The 23,007-nt window shown below is 43.3% G+C and overlaps 1 protein-coding gene across 5 annotated transcripts; it reads left to right on the forward strand.

The window, feature by feature from the left end:
* The first annotated feature begins 6,202 nt into the window (after positions 1-6,202).
* Positions 6,203-22,690, forward strand: NFKBIZ (NFKB inhibitor zeta). 5 transcript variants are annotated; one of them, XM_042810861.1, is made up of 12 exons: positions 6,203-6,274; positions 15,099-15,238; positions 16,136-16,169; positions 16,277-16,383; positions 16,494-17,257; positions 17,691-17,796; positions 18,121-18,267; positions 18,614-18,677; positions 19,239-19,408; positions 19,850-19,960; positions 20,064-20,231; positions 21,207-22,690. In XM_042810861.1, the coding sequence occupies exons 2-12, from the start codon at positions 15,110-15,112 to the stop codon at positions 21,258-21,260; spliced, it is 1,854 nt and encodes a 617-aa protein (XP_042666795.1). In that variant the 5' UTR covers positions 6,203-6,274; positions 15,099-15,109; the 3' UTR covers positions 21,261-22,690. The 5 variants fall into 5 exon arrangements, with proteins under 5 accessions (XP_042666795.1, XP_042666796.1, XP_042666792.1 ...); XM_042810862.1 differs by lacking the exon at positions 6,203-6,274 and adding an exon at positions 14,874-14,889 and having other exon boundaries at positions 16,280-16,383; XM_042810858.1 differs by lacking the exon at positions 6,203-6,274 and adding an exon at positions 14,875-14,889.
* Positions 22,691-23,007: the final 317 nt, after the last annotated feature.

Below are 23,007 nucleotides of genomic sequence, written 5' to 3' on the forward strand. Positions count from 1 at the left end.
ATACATGACGAACACAAGCATCTGAAGTTGTCTGCTGGTTAGGGTAAGACTATTGTTTTTTTTTACTTTTTTTTTTTTTTTTCAGAAGCATGAGTTAAAACTTCTTTGTGCTCATGGTTAAGTAATAGTAAAAAATGTCTGTCTCAAAATGCATATTTAACTTACAAAGCTCTTACTTACTAAGCCCGGATCACTTCTTTGTACTTAGTTCATGCTACGCATTGAGCCTTTTCAGAAGGCTCTTGGTGGCAGTGAAAGTCTCTGTATGTTAGAAAAAAGAATGTGTTTTACAGGTGTCTTTTTCCTATTATATGGATGATACTGAGATGCTTACAGTACAAAGAAGGCTGTAACGTATTATTGCCTGATGAGATTGGAAAAGCCATTCAAATAGCCAAAAAGCTCAGAGATTAAAAAGTTCCTATTAAAATGGGCAAGCTTGTGCACCAGGCCATGTTTGATCTGATTTGGTATCAGTTTATCTTGTTTGCCCTAACATCACGTAACTTTTCTTCTTTTTATAGTTCCTTTAGAAATGTGTCACACTTCCCTTGGTTTTACTTAACTACCATATTATGTGTTGCATGTTGGGTAGAAGTTTTATACAGCAGTTTATAGATAAAAATCAGGTGTTTTTTTTTTTTTTTTTTTTTTTTTTTTTTTTGTTTCAGATGGTGTACATGTATTTGGAGAGGTGTGATCTGTGCAAGCGGCTCAAGCCTGGCACCAGACCCAGTACTGAAACACATTGTTTCCTGTTGTCAGTGTGTCAGTCCTGATGTATAAGAAAACTTTGTACATAATGTAGGCTTCTTTCTCTGAGGGCTTTGAAAACCCAGTTGGCCAATGGAAAATCCTTCAGTCACTTCATTACTTTAAGTAATGGATGGAATGGTGTAGTTTGGGTATGTGCCCGCTGCCATGTTAGGACCTAAGCTGTGCTTGCCCTGTGGTGGCTTGAGAGCTAGGCTGGAGGAGGTGGGGGACTGCTGTTGGGTTGCCCTGGGGTTACACTGCAGCCAGGATTCACAGCTGGGAAGCAAGTAAGCAGGGTGCATTGCCAACAATACCCTGTTTGACTTGGAAAAAATCCCTCGACTACGAATTCCTGGTAAATGGAAGTGAGTATACACTGAGGCAGAACTACAAAATGTTTTCTGTTCTTCTGTCCCCCCTCTCATTTAATGCTGACCCTAGAAGGAAGCAGGATCTGAGGCAATGTCCTGTGGAGTCAACTAAGTTGCTGTTCTGTGAGCTTCTGTGCTGCCATTGTGTCCCATCTGCTCATCCAACTGAAAAAGGAGTAGGGGGCTGCAAAGTGTAAGATGCTTTTCAGTGTGATGTGAGATCAGGCCTCAGACATGCTTAGAGAGGAAAGGGGGAATAAGGAATAGGAAAGCGGGGAAGCAAAAATAACAGGATTGAGGGGAAGGAAGAACATTGTGCAAAGGTCTTCTGTGGTTCTGTGGAGATGTGTTCTTCTCCATCGAGGAGAGAAATGAAGTTACTTAGTCATACCAAGGTTTTCGTAGGTGATAATAGTAACTGTGAGGGATGGAGTCAATTCTGTGACGTAACACCCTGAAATACATATATTGCTTTCCAAATATGTTGAAAAGGAACAGTTCTTCTCACTCAGGCTGTTCAGACACTTCTTTCTCAACTCCCTTCCTGACTGTAATGCAATATAAGTTGTTTGTTAGACACTGCTGTAAAAATTTTTGCTTATGACTTGTTTATACAGCCATGTGTACTGAGTTGTCAGACGTCTGTAGACATGATAGATAACAGATGTGAAGAACTTTTTAAACCAAACCCAAAACACAGAATAAGGAGCAGTGTACAAGCAGGCTTTCATCATGTGCCAGGTGCTGTTCAGAGCTGGTGGTGACTCAGAGAAGGTCTCTAACTTTCCTGAAGTGAAACAAGTGCTTGGCACAGAGGGGACTGGAACCTGAGTTTCTGACAGTAGGGCTGGAGCATTTCTGACAATAAGGCTGGAGCCAAACACATCTGCATCACTAGTCAGTGGTGCTACACTGGGTCTAACAAAGAGGTGACACCTGAGGGGTTTTGATCCAGTTTGTCATGTTCATCCCATGGTTTATCACTGCATCTTTAGTTAGCAAAGTACTGCATAATTTCCAACATATCAGCTGTCCTCCTTATGGTACAGGAAGCTCTGAAATGAAGGAAATGTTTTATTATCTCTCCAAATCTGAATCTTGGAGTCTCTCCTGAAATGTTTATTCTGTTGCTTTCACACATCTGAGCTCTCATATTAGGTTCCCTAGCCCACTTCTAGGCCGAAACTCAATTGTTATCCTTCTTACTGCTTGTTTTACTACATCTAGTCTTTTGGAATAAAATAAACTGGTCTGTTTTCTGATTCTGTCAGAGTGAATTGCATAGGAACTTCTCTGCCTGGAGTGGAGCTGAGGGATTTTATGGGAGGATGCTAGGAAGTTAACAGCATTAGAATAGCTTTCTGTGAGCCCTACATACAGAGTGAGTGCGTAACTAAACCCAAGTGAAAGTACAGTACGCTCTGCCCTGCATCTTAATTGTGTCAGCTGGGATGGGCTTAACAGATTAGTGAATCATTAATGAACGTGCCTAGGAGGGGATTTTGAGGCATGGAAAAAGAGCCTGGGATGACTCTCAAATGAAAGCTCTCTCAAATCTGCCGTTGATAGTGGTTCATCTTTTGATTCCTAAGGCTTAAAAATGAATGGCACAAATACCACTAGGTGATACTCTATGTAGGTCACTCCAAAAGTAATGCCTCCAATTTATTTCCATGGAAACTACAACAGATACAAAGAGCACAACATTGCTTGATAGATTTAATTCTTAATTACGCAACACAGGTTTTCAGCAGTCACTACCATTAGCTCTGATTTTTTTCCAGTGATGAACAGGAGCCTGCATGCTATGCTTGTCGAAATCTACACCAGTGGAGGTGACCCACTGGTTGCCAATGCTGAAATGCACTCTCTACTGCCTCAGTGTTCACATCTGCTGTTTGGTCTCTCTCAACATTCAGCAAGTATTGATGGATGTCAGTGAGTGTCTTTTTTTTTTTTTTTTTCCCCTCATAGAGCAATTCAGTGACATACCTTTGCTTCAAACTTGCTTCCATATCATACGTCGCTTTGTCAGACTGCAATCTGCTGCCATCAGTCCTGTGTCAACAAAATGTAAAGAAATATTTTGGGATGGTTTAACCTCAACTGCCATACTGTCAACATCTGATGTGATTTTATTATTACATAATAAAATAGGAGGCATTACTTTCAGAGCAGCCTTTGTAGACAAGTATATTTTACCTCCTGTTTTCATGCTTGAGCCTTCGGCATGTTTTTGAGTCTGGTTTCTTTTTGGTTCAGTCTGATGCAGGGCTCTCCTTTCTCATTCTGTCTGAATGTCTGCTGCAGCTTGTTTGCAATGATTGGGATTTGGTACGGCATGAGTGCTAGTCTACCACACCATGGCAGCTTGCTCTGAAGGATCTCACAGAATAGCTTCAAGGTATGACTTGCCGTTTGGGGCTCACCAGGTTTTTACTCATGTTACCTGAGTAAAAAGCAGAATAAGCAGAATGCGCTGATGTTTTTTCCCTTGCAATTCTGCACTCAGTTCTTTCCAAACCTTCTTCCTCTCTCTTATTCCCTGGGACAAGTGAGTCAGATTTTCCAGAACCACTTGCCCTTTTTCACTACCTGAATCAGATTCTCTCTGGTCAAGGCAGATATTTCTGTCTCTGCTGTTTCTTCCTTCTAATCTTCCCATTCTGGTTCGTCTTTAACATTTTTGCCCTTTGTGTTTGTATTATTAGTTGCTTCTGCTGTGTCTTTTACCTTTCATAAGTAACACACACACACACACACACAAAAAAAAAAAAGGAAAAGAGGTACTGTCTTTATAACTTAATTAAAAAAAAAATTCAAGAACTCAAGTAGCAATTACTTTTGTTCTTGTAAAATGTGTCCAATAAATGAGTATTTTCCAATCCCACTGACTTCAAATCCACAATTTGCAATGTAGGTTTTGTGGCAACAGATTTATTCCTAATGTGTTATTGTCCTAATTCGTCTGTCTAGCAAATACTACTACAAGAAGATATTTCTGGCTGAAATTGACTCTTCTTTCTGTTCTGCTGCACGTTTTATGCTTTACTTTATTACTTTGCCCTTCTGTGTCTCAGTTCCTGTTGCTTGTCCCATTCAGACTTTGTTTTTGCAGCAGCACTTAGAATGAGTGGATGGTCCTCCTCCCAGGGCTGACCTCTGGTGAGTTTGCAGCTGATTTTATTTTATAATGGCTTTAGGACACAGAGCACTTCAGCTACCCTGGTTGGGGAGGCAGCTTACACCTATGAGGAAAGAGCTGGATGAGCTGAGAGTTGCTCCAGGTATTGGTGATGATGGTCCATCCACATCCCTTCTTTGCAGAGAGAGATCTTCGTCTCCTGGGGAGGTCTTGAGAGGCCACTCAGGCCTCCTACTGCTGCAAAGCTGCAATGGGAGTGAGCTGGGTGAGGGCCTGGTCTGTGGCACTGCCTTGCCGTGTGTTATACAAGGCTGAGGGCACTCTGGGCCTACAGCTGCCCAGCAAATTCTTGCCCCGGCTAGAAGAAAATACCTTTATTTTGAAGAAGTGTTGAGCCCATTGAGATTATCAGTTGAACATGTTCCAGTGATATAATAGATCTGAGAACAGGAAGATGGAGCCCACACAGCATTTCCTGCCTGCAGGCGGAAGGTTTCAAAATTATCACCTTTGGGAAGAAAAAGTTCTTTCCTACATCTTTCAGCATGCTGAGGCAGGGTGAAGGTGGGGGTACAGTCTGACTGGTTTTTATTTTACTCTTTTTTTTTTTTTAACATCTCCTTCCCTTGTGGGAAGCATAAGGGATACAAGGGGGTTAGGGGTTAAATGTTCTTATCTCGTTAGTAGATGTGTGTTAACTGTGCTTAAGAAAGTCTAATGAAATACATCAAAGCCAGGAAATGTTTCTTCTGAGAAGATCTGAGTGTCCTCTCCTTGTTGGCTACATTCTTTGAGCGAGGAGGGTTCTGGCATGTGGCCCTGGTGAAAGGGGAAGAAAAGCAAAATGATTTTTAAGGAGCCTTTCTCCTTTTAGGAAAGTCTTGAACTTCTCCCGTGACAAAGATTTGAAGATTAGTTTATCTACTGAAGAGGTGACTGCTTTACATCCATTGCATCTATGACTAAGGGGAAGGTTTTTTTTTTTTTTTCTTAAATCAAGCTTCTGATTGTGTAGAGTTTGCACGATGTAAGTGATAGTAGCTTCTATGAAATTCATTTCAGCCTTTCTGAAGGCAAAACCGCCCTGAAATCCAGACACTCGCCAAGGAGAGAGGTATTGTTGCCTGCTCTTTATCGTGGAGGCTCAAGCTGTTCGGTTTTTGCTTGTTTGTTGTTTTGTTTTGTTTTAAATCCATGGGATGCTTGCTTTCTTTGTGGCTGCTGTACAGGCACCTGCTTGTACAGATTACACTGTAGCACAGTGACAGAAGAGGGTTACAAAATGCTTCTGAGTTTCTTGCGGCTGCAGGCACAGTGCTGAAAATAGAAGATGGAACCAAACTGCATGAGGAAAGAAATCCTGCTCAGTTGCACGCTGCAGGTTTCTGTTCCCTTGCGTTGTTGTAACAGACCTCTTTCATTGCTCTTGCTGTAAAACATACGTCAGTATGTTCTAGACCATATTTGGCAGCATTACACCAGCTTGGGGTTTCCTGCCAGCCTCCCTGGCAGGGGAATGTCCCTGATGGGGCTCACCCTGCCTGGGAAATTCCACCATACAGAAAAAGTCCAGGGAGCCACTCTCACGCTGCCGTCCTCCACCCTCCCGCTTCCTCTCACATGTCATAACATTCCCCTCTGGCCCTCCCCGATTAACCAGAGCTAAAAGATAAATGGTGCCTGGGCACTGCAATAAAAACAGCCCTGTGGGCACTCAGCCTGGAGCTCTAAAACTTAGGGAGGTGTTTAGGGAGTCTTTTTTTTTTTTTTAAAAAAAAACAACAACTTTTTTTTTTTTTCTTCACGTGACTAAAAAGCCAGAATAAGTGAGATGTTTGGTGGTAGTTTCCCTGCTGTCACTTCTGTTTCGTATTGTTAAACCTCAGAGGAACTTTTCAGTCATTCTCGCAGATGTGGCCATAAGGGACGATCGCTTGCCAGTGGGGTACAAGGAGACGGCTTGTATTCCACACAGCTCTAACTTCGCTCTTCTGACATGAAGGTACTCTATTATTTCTGTTTGCTTTATTCTTTAAAAGCTGTAATTGATTGGAACTTACATATTATATATATATGCACATAGCACACATCTGCATTGGGGTTGGGTGTAGAAGACGGGTTGGGTTTTGGATGGGTAATGGGGGATCACCAAGAAGGAAGAAACCACAAGAGACTATGGGATTTTGAAAGCTCGCAGTGGGTCTAGGGATAAAACACAAATGGAAATAACTGCAGTTTTTCACCCCAAACAGCTTTGATGCTTCAGGCAATTATCTATGAATATAATCTCTTTTTCAGGAGAGGGTGTAATAATTTTCCAGAGTTAGGACAGGTGGGCAGCTAGAATCAGGGCAATCAGGAAGAGAGATTGGTAATGGGTGCAAGTGTTTTGGGTATCTTGATTACAGCATGTTGTTTGTTTGCTTAATCTAGTGAGTAATCAGCAAAAAAATCAGCATACAAGTTTGCCAGTTTCAATAGGACAGGAGTAAACTTGTCACGGTGCATTTAGACTGCTGACAGCATAGCAAAAAGTATAAGAGCAGGGATTTATGCTTGCTTTTGAGATTTAGCAAAAGCCTGTGGGAATAAAAAGAAGTACATTTAATGAACCCAAACTTCACTTTAAAATCCAGTACGCTATAAGTTTAATGAACCAGGCCATAAACTCCTTTTCACCACCTGCTGAGGGTTTTTCTGGCTTACCACATGAGGTTGATTATGCAGTATCCTGATTTGCTACCTGTGCTTGTATCTGCAGCTTGGGAGGCAGCTCAGTACTGAGCTTCTCGGAGAGAACAAAACGCAATTGTAGCCACGCTACCTGAGACAGATGTATGGCTGAGGATGGGGAGCATGCAACTATTTGAGATAGAAGCTGGGTATTTTCAGTTGGGACATCCTGGCTTCCCTCAAGGCCCCTAGGCACCCCCTAGAGAAAGGCCCAAACCCTGGATGCTTTTTTAGCAGGTCTGTGTGACCAGCTAGTGAGGGAAAAATGTCACCTAGGGACACTGGGAACAAAGCCATATTTCTGCTCCAAATTAAACTCTTGTATCACCTTTGTTCCTGAAGCAATCAATTTATTTTTGGCTACTGACAATTTTTATTGATTTTTTTTTTTTTTTTTTTTTTTTTTTTTTAAATACAGAAAGCCATATTTCCCTTTGCATTTAATGGAGGTTGATAGGAGAAGGGTGTGTGTGTGGGGACCAAACACCCTCTGCCTTCAAGTGCCAATGGCTAGTTGCTGGCAAAGCTCTGGGACTGCATGCTGTTTTCCTGGGCATGTCCTTCCTATCCCCAGCCTCCCAGAACAGTAGAATGCCAGGGGTGGCCCCAGCCCACCCTTCTGCTGTAGCCCAGGGTTTTGTGGACAGCAAAACACAGTTCTGACGATGCTGCCAGAAAACCTGAGTGCAGTTTTTGCATCCCCAATTACCAGCTCCAGGAGACAAAACGTGTAAGACTAGTCTAGCGCTGCCTTAAGCCTTGCTTTCTTTACAAGAAATTGGCAAGAATTGAAAAGGAGACTTTAAAAATCCATGGTCTAGCTTCCATGGAAAGCAGTGTCCTGTGAAACAGGATGTGTCTGGCTTTAGACAATACATCCTTCCAGCTGAGAACTAAAGGAAAGAGCCAAGGTGTGAGAACAGAGTTTTCCATGATGCCCCACTAATTCCAAAGGGTTTCTTTTCAAGTTTCTTGCTATTTTTTGCTAACTGCTGCACAGCTTGCATATTAATGTAATGTGTTGTTACTGTCCATTGTCATGGATTGCTTTCTAAGTGTGTAGAAACTGGCTGTTAATCTTACAGAGTCAAAAGAAGACATGACACTAGTATCTTTTTCATGATATTAGTACCCTTCATGCAGGTGTAGGAATTACACTGCTGAGACATATGTGCCAACAAATTCTGATAGCGATGTTGTCCTACTTGAGGATGATTGAACACGTTTAACTGTGGATAAATCCTGCCCTGAAATTTGAAATTCATCTCAAGCATCAGGAAAATTTTTATATTGCTGCTTGGATGAAACCAACATTTTCCTTACAGTAGCAAAATCTTACTTGGCTGCCTTGGTTTAGGTGCTTTTTAGAAAAGTGAGAATATTTCCTGTTTATTGAATTTTTGTCTGACTAATGGAGGACAGTTCCACAGCTGAGTTTTGGGACTTTCCTGGGGTCAAATAGCCATGTGATTTGAAAGCTGGGATTTCTTTAGTAACTGGAAGTCTGAACTAAAGGTATTTAAAATCTATGGTATGAAAATCATAGTGAAATAAGGTCAAGACATAAGACGTGCAAGAACAGCAAGTGCTTTGCTGCAGTAAGCTTTGAGTTGTTAAAGTGGTGCTAGTCTCAACGGTGTGAGACACTCAGCACTATCTTGTTTCTGCCTGGGACTTCCTGCATGCTGATGTGCACTCTCAGACTGAGCAGATCCTTGCATATCAGCTGTGTAGGACGGTGGAAATCAATGCTGAAGCTCCCTGCAGGTGTTGATCTCTCTGCACAGCTACAGCGTAGTTGATCTGCATGTGTGCTACCACTGTGCCTGGGATTTCTGGCCAGGTGTCAGCCCGGTGAGAACTACTGTGAAGTAGATGTGACTGAGTTATTGAGTCCAAAAAGTGGGTAACTTTTCAAAACCTGTCTGGGCAACATTTTTGAGTAGGAAAACATGTTTGAGAAGCCTAAATGTATGGTAATCTCTGTGTTAGTCTATCCAGTACTACCCAGTACTATCCAGTACTCTGTAAATTGAGAGACTGTTTGGTCCTAGGCAAAGTACAGTTTGAAAACTCTATTTTTCTTGTTTAAAGCTTTTCTGAGATAAAGCAGTTTTTCTTCATATTTCTGCATTGAAGAGCTGAATGATGCTACTGCATTCTGTGTGACAACTTTCTATCCCCTATGAGAACGTGATTCTGTTTTCCTGGTAGTTAAAGTTGTCCTTGTTTGTAGAAAGTAAGGAGACTGAAATCCAAGCCTGCTGGAGCCTAGCCCATTGCCTTGGTTGTAGCACTGCTCCCATGTCTGACAAACAGAAAACAAAAATGAATGTGGGCTTAGAATGATCAATAGGTTTTTGTCCTAGGTTGGCCACCTGAGTTAGGAGGAAAAAGGCCTTTGGTATGAATCATAAGGAAAGCTCATGCTTACATCTTTAAATCTACAGTGGTCTCAACAGCACTGAGAAACTTGATTAACTCCCTTTCTAAACCAGAATATTGTAAGCATGGTGCTTTGAGACAGGAACTTGTACTATTTACTTCGTGTATGCATACTGCAGTACGTCTTCCAGTTGACATGTGATGTTGCCCTTTGCTATGGGGAAACGGCATTTTGCTCTGTATTTACATGCTGTGACATCAGCGGTGCGTGTGTGTCTTAGTGATGAGTTCCTACTGCAAGGTACTAATGAGATAGAGCAGCTTATGAGAAAACATGACTAATCAGGGCAATGAGTATGCCAAAAGGAATGTCCACAAATACAAGATGTACAAAGGAGACTGTTTGCTTGTAAAGAAATCAGCTTAGGCAGCTTTTGAACACTTACAGGTTCAGAGCTTCTTTTTCCCTGTACTGATTTCAGCTGCTTTACATACACAGTGTGAAAGAATCTACTTGGGAGCAAGCAACTTTTTTTTTCTTAAATATCAAACAAACAAACAAAAAAGCAGAATTGAGAGCCTTCTTCTGATCAAAGGAGTAAGCCCTAAAAGATACACGGTAAACAGTCTGAGGTTTTTCTCTAATATGAAGAACTATACACGCTCCCTTTTGAAGTTCAGGCTAATCCTAGAATGGCAGTCATGGAGACCAATGTCGAGGAAAAATGTAGCAATACAAGTAGAGCAGAGGGAAGGAACACAGTCTCCTCTGTACTAGCTTTTAGAGGAAAAAAAAAAAAAAAAAAGCATCATGGCCTGTTTCCAACCTGCCAACACGTGGTCTCTTAAGTTGTTAGGGCAAACGTGCTTATTGATCCTGGAGAACAAGTCTCTGGGGTGAAGTTGTTACTAAGCTTTCATCTCCAGTTTTCTTGGTGCTGTTCAAAAAGCCAACTCAGTGTTATGTTGGACTGTTTGGAATTTGTACGCTGCATAGAAATGCTTCTGGCACACAGAGGTGTGGCAGCTGTATTCACGCACCTTGACTCAAAGCCTGTAGCAGGAGTCTAATTATACCTATTTCAGAATAAGCAACATTTGACATCCACACAGCAAATATTCACTTGCATTAAGCAACTGGACAGCAAACTACCATTTTTATTTTCAGTGTAAGAAATACCACAGAGGTCATACAATTCCAGAAATGTGTTGCAAAACCAAATTCTTGTTACTATTAGTTTGTCCCTGCCAATTTACCTAAAGGCTGTTCTATGTTGTTCTGTGCTGCCACTTAGGACAGCCTGAGGAGGCTTTAGACCGCTCCCATTCCCACCAAACTGTGAGCTGCTCTGGGGGCCGGCACTCTCCTTGTGCTCCACAGTGCATTAGGAGTGGCCATACATCTGGCAGAGACAACTGTGTACTGCTGTAAAGTGAAAGCAAAGCTCTGCTTTCTGGGGTTGATTTATTTGAAGTCGATATCCCTTATTGCATTCACCCCAGTGTGTGCCCCAGGGACCGGGCAGTGCAGGCACAGATGCTGTACAGGCTGTCCATTTCTGTACAGCAGACCGGCCGTATTCATAAGGCATAACCCTTTGCTGTGATCTCTTCTGAGCCCTGTGTGGCCTCCTCGGGACATATTTTCCATGCTTGGTTTGTTGTTGGTTTGGGTTTTTTTTTTTTTTTAATATTTTTTTATTTTTTTTCCCTCTTCAACACTGAGTGCCTGAAATAACACATCACTGCCAACACAGTGCTACTTTTGAAGCAAGTTGTTGCTGCATATGTGACGTGGAGCTACAGCTTCCAGGGGATTTTTCAGAGGGGGAAGATGAGGAAGGATGCCTTTTGGAGAGTCATTCAAAATAGCGGGAGGTAAACTGGCACAGCCTTGCCTGTACAATTGCTTGTAGGGAGCAGTCCTAGAGCAAACCATGCTGAGGTTTCATCCTCAGGAGTTGGTGATGCCAGAACTGAGCTCATGGACATTCCCTGTTACCAATCCTGGGAACAGGATATGAGGGTACGCTGTGGGGCTGCGTCATTTGACCATATAAAAGTAGGGGTTGGTTTGGTTGGATTGGTGATCACTTACCTATGAAGCTAAAGAGGATGATATAGGGTGTTAAGAGGAAGTAATTTGCAAGCATTTGCAAACCTCTACCTGAGCTGTGCAGCCCAGGTTTTTCAGAGCTGGGAGTGCTCGATCCCCTCCATTACCTGTGCTGTGGGCCTGGCAGAACTCATTGCACCAGATGTCCCCATCCAATATTGAGGCAGTTTCACAAAAAATTTCCTTCTGGCTTCTTTAACATTATGCTGCAATATGGTCTGGAAGTCCCCTTCCCCTTCCAGCTCAGGCTATAGGCATTTTGTGAGAAAGGATAAACCAGAGACGGTTGAAAGCTGGACAGGAAAAAATCTCTCTTGGTCTGAGGTTATGTTGTCATGATTAAAGTGCTACTCTCAGCACCAGGACCCAGAAGTGAGGGAAAACCTCGTGGTTATGATTAGAAAATGTGATGAAAATAATGAAAATGTGTTTTAACAGAAAACCCCTAAAGCTCTGAACAGGCTTCTTGATCTGCTTCAATTTTGGACAGTGGGTCAGCCGTTTTCTCATGTCAAGAACACAGTTATTTCAGGCCTTGTCCATGGGAAAGCCCAATATAGCATTTCCAGTGTGTCTTTGCTCGGTGCTGACTCTGAATAAGACAGCAATATGGAGACAGGCAGCAGTGATTAATCTGCATGTTTAATTGGTAGCGAGGAAAGAAGCTGAGGTTTTGATTTCAAAACCGATACAGTGTGTCTCATTTTAGCAGCAATCTGAGATAGGAATATAAGCATATCTCACTATTTGCTGCTGTATTCAAGACAGGATTCAGGGCAAATGTTGTTAATGTTGGCCACTAGTTGGCATTATTGATACATCGCAGCGAACAAGAGGAGGGGTGATGAGAACCTGGAGGCCGTTGCTTAAGGGAGCTGAGGAGTCCACCCCTACACAGGCTTCTTGGCTCTGCAGCTCCATGGGTTTTGCTGGGTTCAGTCAAAGCTGGCTGAAACTGCCTGGTGAGTGCCTTCATAGATACCTACCCTACTGACCTCCTCCTCCCAGCTCGTGGCTGTCCATACAGGCTCTGCCAGCTCTCCTGGCAGAAGAGGTGATGAGCCCTTCTGGTTGCTACCCTGCCTGGCAGGAATTTCCTTAGGCTGAAGACATCTGCTGGAGCTTTGGTCACCACAAATGTTACGTGGTGGTTGGGCTAAGAGAAACATTCAAGGTCTGCAGAATTAATAATTACAATTTGTAAATGTAGCAATAATTTGCCAGTAACTTGCACGGAGTGCTTTGAGAGGTTGCTGGGAGCCGGCTCATCTTGTGCAATGTTGGGTGTGTGTATTTTTGAAAGAGTCTTTTGTTACAGAGTTTGGTGGAATTAGACCTGTCTTAATCTGCTTTGATGGGGAGCAGATTTATGTCAGGAGACCTGATAAATGAGACGTTGCTGATGAAACACCTGAGAGCTGAGGTGTCATGAGGTATCAGAGTGTTGCCTGAAGTGGATTTTGTGTGGTACAATGACAGCAGATCAACAGTTCAGCCTCCAGTAGACTTGCAACTTTGAAATAGAATAGAAATTCCACAACCTCTTTGCAGTAAGGTAAAAACCTCATTATATTGTTTCATAGGATAGTTTTTGTTTACACGTAGAGGCTAATCTTCAATTAAATCAGATCCAAAATGATTATGGAATAGCAGTGGTAAAGGTGTTGCTCCCTCTGCCTGTATGTGTTTTTATGGACCTTGCATGACCTAGTAGAATTAAGAGGAGTGAAATCCACTTCTGGTTTGACATCCACTTTTACCCTGGGCTTTTCTAAGGGAATTACAGACCACTATGACACTAAATCTATTTTTTTTTTCATCTACATAGTTCTTCAATTCATGTTATTGTTTGTTAAAAGATAACATCTGTTCCCTGTAGCAGTTGGAGACCCTTCTGACCAGACTAAAACAATGTGCTTCCAATCTACAGTGCAGCAATGCAAAAATTAGATTAGATCAGTCAGATTTGTTTTCAGAAAGCCATGTTATGGATCCACCCATCAGTGTGCAAAGTGTGTCCTAGAGGTAAGGGATCTCAGCAAGTGCATTTTAACAAGAAAATAGTCAAAGTGCCTACCTGAAGCTAAGGTATCATGATTGAGATCTTGAGGTTTGGAGAACAAGAGGGCAAACTCGCATGTTTAAAACATATAGCCTGATTTCAGAAGTCCTTGCTTGCATAATGCAGTTCATTGAAACCTGCTGCTGATAAGGGAGCAAATGAATTTCTTGCTTTATTAGACTATGCTATTTCTGGCATTGGTAGTGTTTGACTTCATTTTCTATGCTGCATTTGCCAGTTTTACTGTCACTGCATAAATCTGATCTGTGGCTTAAAAGCAATGTTTTTGGAGTAGGAAATTGAGGATACTGCTAAGTGAAACCCTTTCCTCACTCGACAGGGGACAAAATGTTTGACTACTACAAAGTAATTCCCTCCTGCCTCCTCACAGCTGATTAATATAATTTCACGTTGCACCTGTCCCATGTTTTTTTAGCACAATTAGAACATGTATAACAACCTAAATTATAGACCTCCAATTTGCATAATACCCTTCAGAAATACAGTGGTGTTTTACTGCATATTTTTGGGGCAGCCGCAGCGCTAACAACATCCTAATCACAACCTGCTGCGGCCAAACACGGGCTCGTGTGACGGTGAGTACGGTGGCAGCTGAGCCAGCAGAAACATCTTTCCGAAAGGTAGAAAAGGGAGAGGCGCGCCTTGTGAATACAGTTAACCGACCGGCGCGGTTGATGTCAAAAGCCAGCAAAAGATTGTGCTTAATGCAGGCTCCGCACAGCTTCGCCTCCCCGCTCTGCTGCTCTCCGCCTCCACCGCAGCACGAAAACAAGACAGCTTCGGTGCCTGCTCCGCGCTGAGCAGCCGCTGCGGGGTGACTCGGCCTGGCTGCGTGCCCCAGCCCCGTTCCGGGCGCGGCTGCGTCCCGCCTTCCCCCGCCGCCCTTACGGGAAGCGCGGCCCCGCCCGTGCCCGGGCCCGCCTCTGCCGGCGGGGCGGAGCCGCTATAAGCGCGGCGCGGTTGCCGCCGCCTGCCAGTCCCCGCCGCGCCGCCCGCTCAGCCCTGGACGTGCCCGTCGCCGCGCCGCAGCCCGCCGTTCTCCGCCGTCCGCCGCCCCGCGGCACCGCCATGATCGTGGACAGCAGCCGGGACGCAGCGCCCGACGGCGACGGCGGGGCTCTCAGCAGCCCTATTAACCTCGCCTATTTCTACGGCGCCTCGCCCCACTCCAGCGAGGGCAGCTGCTCGCCGGCGCATTCCGCCCCGGGCTCGCCGGGCTCGGACTCGGACCTCTCGGTGAGCAGCCGCGGCGGCGGCGGCCGGAGGGACGGCCGGGGAGGCGCCCGCCCCGCGCTGCAAGGTACGGCGGGACCGGGGCTGTGGGGAGGGGACGTGGCGGCGGCCGCGGGTCCGCACTCGGGTTCTTTCCGGCCCTTTGGGCAGCGGGGCGCTGGGCCGGGCCTGATGAGGCTCTCGGCAGCGACTTTGGGTGCCTTCCACGGCCTCGTCCGCTTCTGTGAATGCCGACCCCGCGGCTTAAACGCCGTCTTCCGTGTGCTCTCTCGACAGCGGAGCAGCACATGGGGGGAGGAAAGCAGCACAGAGGGCCGTTCCAGGGGGTCCGCGTGAAGAACTCGGTGAAGGAGCTCCTGCTGCACTTCAGGAGCAGCAAGCAGATGTCCTCGGGCCCCGCTGCAGATGAAGGCAAGGTAATGAGCGTTTTTCAGGGCTGACATAATGGGGTTTAACCGTGATTGAGGTTGGTGAGGGAAGGCACACGATAAAGTTTCTGGTGTTATCTGATGGGGATGGAGTCATAATTCTTCCTTTTCAATGTGGAAGAAGTGAGCTGGGAGGAGATGGGCAAGACCGCTTCTGTGTGGGGCACCTGACCGTCTCTCTGAGCTTTGTTTTTTGCGGAGAGTTCAGATAAAGATGGGTTTGTGTTCTGTGCTTAGACAACCCCTGTTAGCCCACATGAGGTCATTCGTTTTAGGAGCGGAGAGCCTTCTCTGAGGAGAATTACATAGCAGTATATTGCATTCCTCCTGTGTAAAGGCAGACAGACCGCAGTCTGGAAAATAGGATGTGAGAAACGCTGAGAGGCTTAGAGAGAGTTTTTCCTCACAGTCTGCCTTTTGACAGCGTGTTGGAGTTTCCTACACTGGTGTTGCCACTGGAAACTTTTTGCATAGAAAAGTTCGCGGTATTAGAGAGAGAAAATGAGCAGGCTGGTTCACATTTGAAAAAAAAAAAAAAGAAAAAAAAGAAAAAAAAGCAAAATCTTGTGACCTCACTGGGGAATGTTGTCTTCCTCTATGTTTTCTTGAGTTCTGTGGTATTGCAACAAATAGCTTATTAAAAAAGCCTTAAGAAAAAAGGCAGTTTTCATTTAAGTTGCATAAAATTCTTGATGTTTTCTAACCTCAATTGAAAACAATTAAATTAAGGCTTGACTGTCCTGTGCTAGGATTATTCTGAAGACATATTCTATGCTTATGGAAGCAGACTTCTGCTTCTCTTTGTTTTGTTTCATTTTCCCTGGAATAGCGTTATAATGATTGAATAACCTGTTTTTGTTGTTTTTTTTTTTTTCCCCTCAAAAGGCACAAGGATTGGTGAATTACGAACCATACACAGGTAAGAGAAAACAAACACCTGAACATTTCTAAATACCCTGCAATAATATTTAAAAAAATAGATTGTAAGAATAATTGTTTATTTATTGATACATTTGTTTATTTTAGCAGAGTTGAAGAGCGTTTTAGGTCAGGGTGGCAAAAGAAAGGCTCCTGAGCTCCTTTCTGATGGACCTCCTTTCAAACGCCAAGTTAATGTTCACCCACATCTCCTGGTAAGCTTGAAGTAGTAGTTTTTCTGTGCCTGTTTCTCTGTAATCAGAAAGTATCTCCTAAAACAATACCTCTGACTTTGTGGGGCTTGTTTTGCTGCTTTTTCTGACAGACGCCACCCCAGACCCCAACTTCAATGGATAACATGGAAGAGACGCATAAAAACGAACCAAAGCATGACAGCAGTTCTGATCTGCTTCAGAACATCATAAACATTAAGAACGAGTCCAGCCCTGTTTCCCTGAATACCGTGCAGGTTAGCTGGTTGCACGGTGTCTCCAGCCACAACTCACCTGGCGAACAATACCACGACAGTCCGGGAGCACAGGCTTTCTCCCCACCCCAGAAGTACCAAGCATTCCAAGATCACGCCTCCCAGAATATGCTTGATCCTCCACAGCACTACCAGTTTCCTTCATCGCAGAACCAGGATTTGTCACAGAACTACGCTTCGGATGCATCTCTGGAGTACAGGCCTTTTTCTGCCAATGACCAGTCTCCAGGCTACCACCAGCACGCCTTCGAGGGCCATGAACTGCAGTATTGCCCGTCGCAAAGTTTCTCCTCCCTCCTGAACGATTCTGAAGGCTCGGAGAACATCTCTGCTCCCCTCCAGTCCTTGACCAGTGCCCACCCTCAGGCTACTGTCAGCCCCCACGCCCAGAACTTCAGCCTGGCTCCCAATAATGTCTGCAGTAGTCTTGAACGCAGTGTCTCTTTGGCCACTTTAAATGTCTCTCTACCACCCCAAAGTGTTGCCAGAAACACAACGCAGTTGGGCAAGTCGTTTTTCCAGTGGCAAGTGGAGCAGGAGGAAAACAAATTGGCTAACATCTCTCAAGACCAGTTCCTAGCAAAAGACTCAGATGGAGACACGTGAGTAGCCCTTATCTCACTGTTTCTGAAGTAGAAGGTTGGAGAACGCTTCTGTTCAGGTTTTGGCAGACCACTAAGTTGTAATGAAAGTTGTTTCTTAGTGGTGCTTGTGCCATGAGTGCAGTAGTTTCACCAGCTGTGGTCTTGCTGATGGGCTGTGATGCATGCAGTTGCAGCATATGTAGTAGATAAGATAGTTGTATCATCTCACGTCAGGTACTTATTAGATTTTTATCTGGTAAATTGAGAGAAAGAAGATTGTAATTCAGATGCTTTAAATTGCCTTGGGAGGAAGGTGCCTGATTTTCCATCTTAGTCACTCAGATGAAGTTTGAAGCTGACAGTATAAAGCCATTCCCACAATGTACATTTGGAATTGCATAGTGACTTGAGCCCCAGTCTGTGTGGCTAACTGTTTTCCCTCTTTATGCAGCTTCCTTCACATTGCTGTTGCCCAGGGCCGACGAGCTCTCTCCTACGTTCTTGCGAGGAAAATGGCTGCTCTGCATATGTTGGATATTAAAGAGCACAATGGCCAGGTGAGGTTCTTGAACTCTTCCCACCCGCTTTGTGCACCTGAGTGCTCTGATGTCTGGACCCTGAGGAAAATGTGGTGAAGTGCTTATTTAATATTAACCCCGAGATTTAGTCTGCATACTAATATTAACCTTGAGCTATTAATACTTCTTGGGATCACCTTGAGCTGGTAAAACTATACACTCGACTTTTTGTCCTGGCTTCCTGGTATTCATAATCACTGCTTAAATAATACTGGGTAGCTAGGCTTTTTATTTGTTCTAGTTGCTCTTTCCTGTTAGAGATCAGATGACTAATAGTTGAAATTTTCTTCTCAATGTTTGCAGAGTGCTTTCCAGGTTGCTGTGGCTGCCAACCAGCATCTCATTGTGCAGGATTTGGTTAGCCTGGGGGCTCAAGTCAACACCACAGACTGCTGGGGTAGAACGCCATTGCATGTTTGTGCTGAGAAGGGGCATGCCCAGGTCCTTCAGGTGAGAATGAGGCAGATACAGCTCTGCTGTATCCATAGTGCTAACTCGGTATTAGCAGTTTTGGAGGGCTACAAAAATACTGCACCTCTGCTTATCGTTTTGCTGTGTAAGCCTTTTTGAGATGTCTTAGACTCTACATTAACGGTTTAAAGTGAGGATGGCTCTTGCTGTAAGATTCCCACCAATGAGGAATTAGGTAGTGTAGTATATGAAAACAATAAATAAGTCTTAAGTGTTTAATACCATTCTTGACTGCAACTTTGTTGCAGGAAGACTGTATACAAGCTTGAGGAAGCAGTATGTGGTTTAGGTAGACCTAAATGCATATCTGTTCCCACATTTGTAGGCGATCCAAAAGGGAGCCATGGGGAGCAATCAATATGTGGACCTTGAGGCAACAAACTATGACGGTGAGTAGTTTGGGATTTATAACTTACAGTTTGCTGGGTGGTACGGGGTTTTATAGCTGCTGATGTGAATGTTATCCTGGGAAAAGAGCAATAAAATGGATTATATCTTTGCCAGGTTCAAATTCACAATTAGAATTGAAATTGCATTACAGTTGGCACATCTGTCAGATAAAAGCACAGCTTACCTCTGCCTGTTGAGATCTTTCCCTGTTCTCTCTTGCATGTGATTGACGTGTTTGGCATGCGAAGGATAGATGATAATAGGCTGTTGTTTAAAATGTAAGTGGCAGTGGTATATTGCTGGATACAGAATGCAGTATCTCTAGCACCAGAGAGTTGTTTAAATTGAACCTATTTTCCATGCGATAGATCTTCCTGAAATATATTCTCTAAAGAACTATTTTAACAGAGATCCTTATGTGACTTGTCACTTAGAGTGGCTACCAGCTCAAATCCTGAGCCATTCAGGAGTAGTAGTCATTCTTACTTAGAAATGTGGAAGCAAACAGCCAGTCAAGAATTTTGTATTACATTCATTAATGTTGAATTTTTTATGTTAAGGTTTGACAGCCCTGCACTGTGCTGTTCTGGCCCATAATGCTGTGCTGCATGAACTACAAAACTGTCAACCACCTCACTCCCCTGAGGTTCAGGAACTTCTGCTGAGAAACAAGAGCCTGGTCGAAACCATCAAGACTCTGATACAAATGGGAGCTTCTGTTGAAGCAAAAGTAAGTAGAACAATTTTTGTGTAAAATGCCAGATCCGAAGAAGGCATGGAAGTGGATTGTGCCCCTTTCTCCCATGCCACATCTCAGCCCACTTAACAGGAAGGAAGTAGATTCATTTGAAAGCTTCCTAAGCAACCTACAGCTTAATTTACCTAAGTGGAATACGAATGTTGCATTTATTAAGAAAACAAGGCATTATCAATGCAAATGAACCATGGGAAAAGGGAGGTGACAGTCTAATTTCTGGATTAAGAATGATACTATGCCGGTTGGAATTGGTCGTGCATTAAATTTAAGAATATGTTTGGAGCGTTGTAGTAATAGGGTGCTGATGATACACTGCTTTTGAACTGTAAATTGTTGTCAAGTACTGCTTCCAGTCCAGACAGACTTTCAGTGAAATAAGTGCTATTGCTCAACGTTGTTTTCTTTTTTTGGTAGGATCGCAAAAGTGGCCGCTCCGCTTTACATTTGGCAGCAGAGGAAGCGAATCTGGAGCTCATTCGTCTCTTCTTGGAGCTGCCAAACTGCCTCTCTTTTGTTAATGCAAAGGTAGGTAGATATAATCCAGGATGTGTACACCTGTCACTGTGGCTATACTGCAACTCATGCCCCTTGCTGGTTTTTTTTCACGGTCTTCCTTTGTCTTTTCCAGGCTTACAATGGCAACACAGCACTCCATGTGGCTGCCAGCCTGCAGTATCGGGTGAGTCAGCTGGATGCAGTTCGCCTGCTAATGCGAAAGGGAGCTGATCCAAGTGCCAGAAATTTGGAAAATGAACAGCCAGTTCACTTGGTTCCTGATGGCCTTGTAGGAGAACAGGTAAAATAAATAAATACAACAGCCCACCCAAAAAATCCCCAAACTTTTAGCCCCTGCCCTCCTGCACCGACACAGAAGCTATATTTCTCAAAATTTTCCAAGTTTTGAGCTCTTGTAACTTCTAGGGAAAAGTTCCTGCAGATGGTGTTTTCTTGAGGGATCTTTTAATGTTAGGATCAGGAAGAATATGCAGAGACCTGAAACTACAAATTTAATTTGTATCTTCTTCCTCATCTCAGAAGCTTTTTTCCCATGAAAATAATATTTAGAAGTATTTTTTCCATAAATGTGCAGCAAAGGTCATCTCCTTTCTTGTATTGATCTCAGTACGATGTAAGGTCATGTTAGTAATTACAACAAGCAGTGAAAATGGCAGTTCTTAGGCTTGAATAACAGATGAAGAAATAGCAGTTGTACAAATATGTAACCAAAAAAGATGGCTCTTGAGCTAAGAAGCTAATAATCTAAGTAATTCTGTTGGTTCAAATCTTGTAAAATTGGATCCATTCTGAAATAGCTGAAATCTTGGAAGCTAGACTCAGATAAATGAGGAATGCAGAGTTCACAGAATCACAGAATGGCCTGGGTTGGAAGGGACCTCAAGGATCATGAAGCTCCAACCTTCTTCCCTTCTCCCCACAGGCAGGGCCTCCAACCTCCCCATTTAATGCCAGACCAAGCTGCCCAGGGCCCCATCCAACCTGGCCTTGAACACCTCCAGGGACGGGGCATCCACAACCTCTCTGGGCAGCCTGTTCCAGCACCTCACCACTCTCATAGTAAAGAACTTCCTCCTGACATCCAACCTAAATCTTCCCTGCCTTCAACTTAAAAACCATTTCCCTTTGTCATGCCATTATCTATCCTTGTAAAGAGTTGAGTTGGACTTCCAGTGTTGTTTTTTTTTTGTTTGTTTTAGATTGGTTTACTTTAGGATGATACGTGCTAATGGTTTTGTCTTTTTCTTTTGTCTAGATAAGACGTATCCTAAAAGGGAAGACAGTTCAACAGAGAGCGTCGCTGTTTTGAGCTCCATGTTACTTGGAGTTACCGTACACTCACTGTCAGTCAGGCAGTCCTAATGTATCTGTAAATAGACCATTTGCCTGGTGTTGGCAAATGTTAGTTGTTTCTATGAAACAAAAGTATTTTGTTCACTATCATATAGTGGGTTATGTAAGTTTAGGGAAAAAAAAAACACAAAAACAAACAAAAAAAAAGCCATAAAAATCTAACAGACCAACAATTAAATTCCTCTGAGCAGATGGGAATGTTTCATTCCCAAGTATGTGGAACCTTTGCCTGGATACCTGGATTTTATAGCTATGACAAGCTAACTTCTGGACAAGGATGATTCTACAGTCAGTCTTGTTTGGAGATGGCTGATATGTGACAACGCTGCAGAGTTTTTTGTCTGTGATAACTTTAATATTAAGTGTAAGAGAAATATTTTTTTTTTTCAAATGGAAATTTTATTTATATGCCTTTGTGGCTTCCTTCCAGTATCCTGTGCATGACTGTATATAATCATTGGCATTGTTGTACACTTGTATAGTTCCGAGCATCTATGAGTAGATTGGGAATGAACTGAAGAAGAAATGAGTTGGCTGATCTTGAACTCCTAAATCACATATGAAATTTTAATTCTACACTGGGGCAAAAAAGAGCAGTTAAGAGGAATTGTCCCTAGCACTGATGTGTTCGTGCTTTCGGAGCTGTTAATAAAACATGAGAACCATGCTTGTTCAGGGGACAGTATTGGGTGGTTTTGTACCCAGCAGAGGGGTTTTCTTTTGTCTGGACAGTAGATTGAGGGAGAAATATTGTGATTTACATAGTGTATATACCTTTGTCATATTTTAAGGATTATGATCCTGATTTACTGGAGATAATTAGCATGTACTTAGCTCTTGATGCATGTTGAAATCTCTCTATGTTCATTGTGATACTTAACTGTTTGTAAGCCCCACTAGTGTCAGTAGAACTTGAGCACATGCCTAAGTTATCTGCTGAATTGGGCTCTAGTCGATTCTAGAGATTTAGCATTTTTCACCTAAGCAGAGTTAGTCCATTTATGGCTTTACCTTATAGGTATTGTAGAGAGCCAATTGAAACTAATGTTTTTCTATTTTTAATAATTATAAATATTAATGCAAAATGTGTACTAATTATACTGTATACTTGTGTTCTGTTGGAGAAAGCTTCCTTCTCTCATCAATTTCATAACAATCCTCGCTGGGCTGTAATCCCAGCAATATGTTCTCCTAATGGTCTTTGCTCTTAGCCTGTTCTCGCATCACGTGCGATTCTCTGCTGTAGCCATTAGTCTGATTGTGCTGTTGTGACAAAGTGTGTCTTGTAGGGAAGCTAAGTGGGAAAATCTAATATACTGAGACCGAGCTGTGATGTGTTTCTTGAAGGGTTTAATGTATCTTGTTTGAATAAACATGTTAATTACACGTTTTGGTGGTTACTGTCTGTGGTACAAATACTGATGGCAAAACCAAGCTTGAGATAAAACTGATTTAGCACAGCAATACCGTGAGACTGGTGAAGGTCCTTCTGTGAGGTATGAGATGGAGTCTCCCTTCTGTTTCACTGCTCATGCTTACTTTCCATGCTGTTTTTTTTTTTTTTTTTGTGGGTGATCCTAACATGTTTTGAGTCATGCACCATGTGGTTGCCTGTATTTGGTAGCTGTGCCTCAAATAGGAGTTAGAATTTGCACGACTCAGCGACTAAATTGTTACCTGAACAATTTCTTGCACAGAGGATC

Source organism: Centrocercus urophasianus, unplaced genomic scaffold (assembly GCF_019232065.1).
Source record: "Centrocercus urophasianus isolate 14NV4802_14NV808 unplaced genomic scaffold, USGS_Curo_1.0 seq_12, whole genome shotgun sequence".
Lineage (NCBI taxonomy): Eukaryota > Metazoa > Chordata > Aves > Galliformes > Phasianidae > Centrocercus > Centrocercus urophasianus.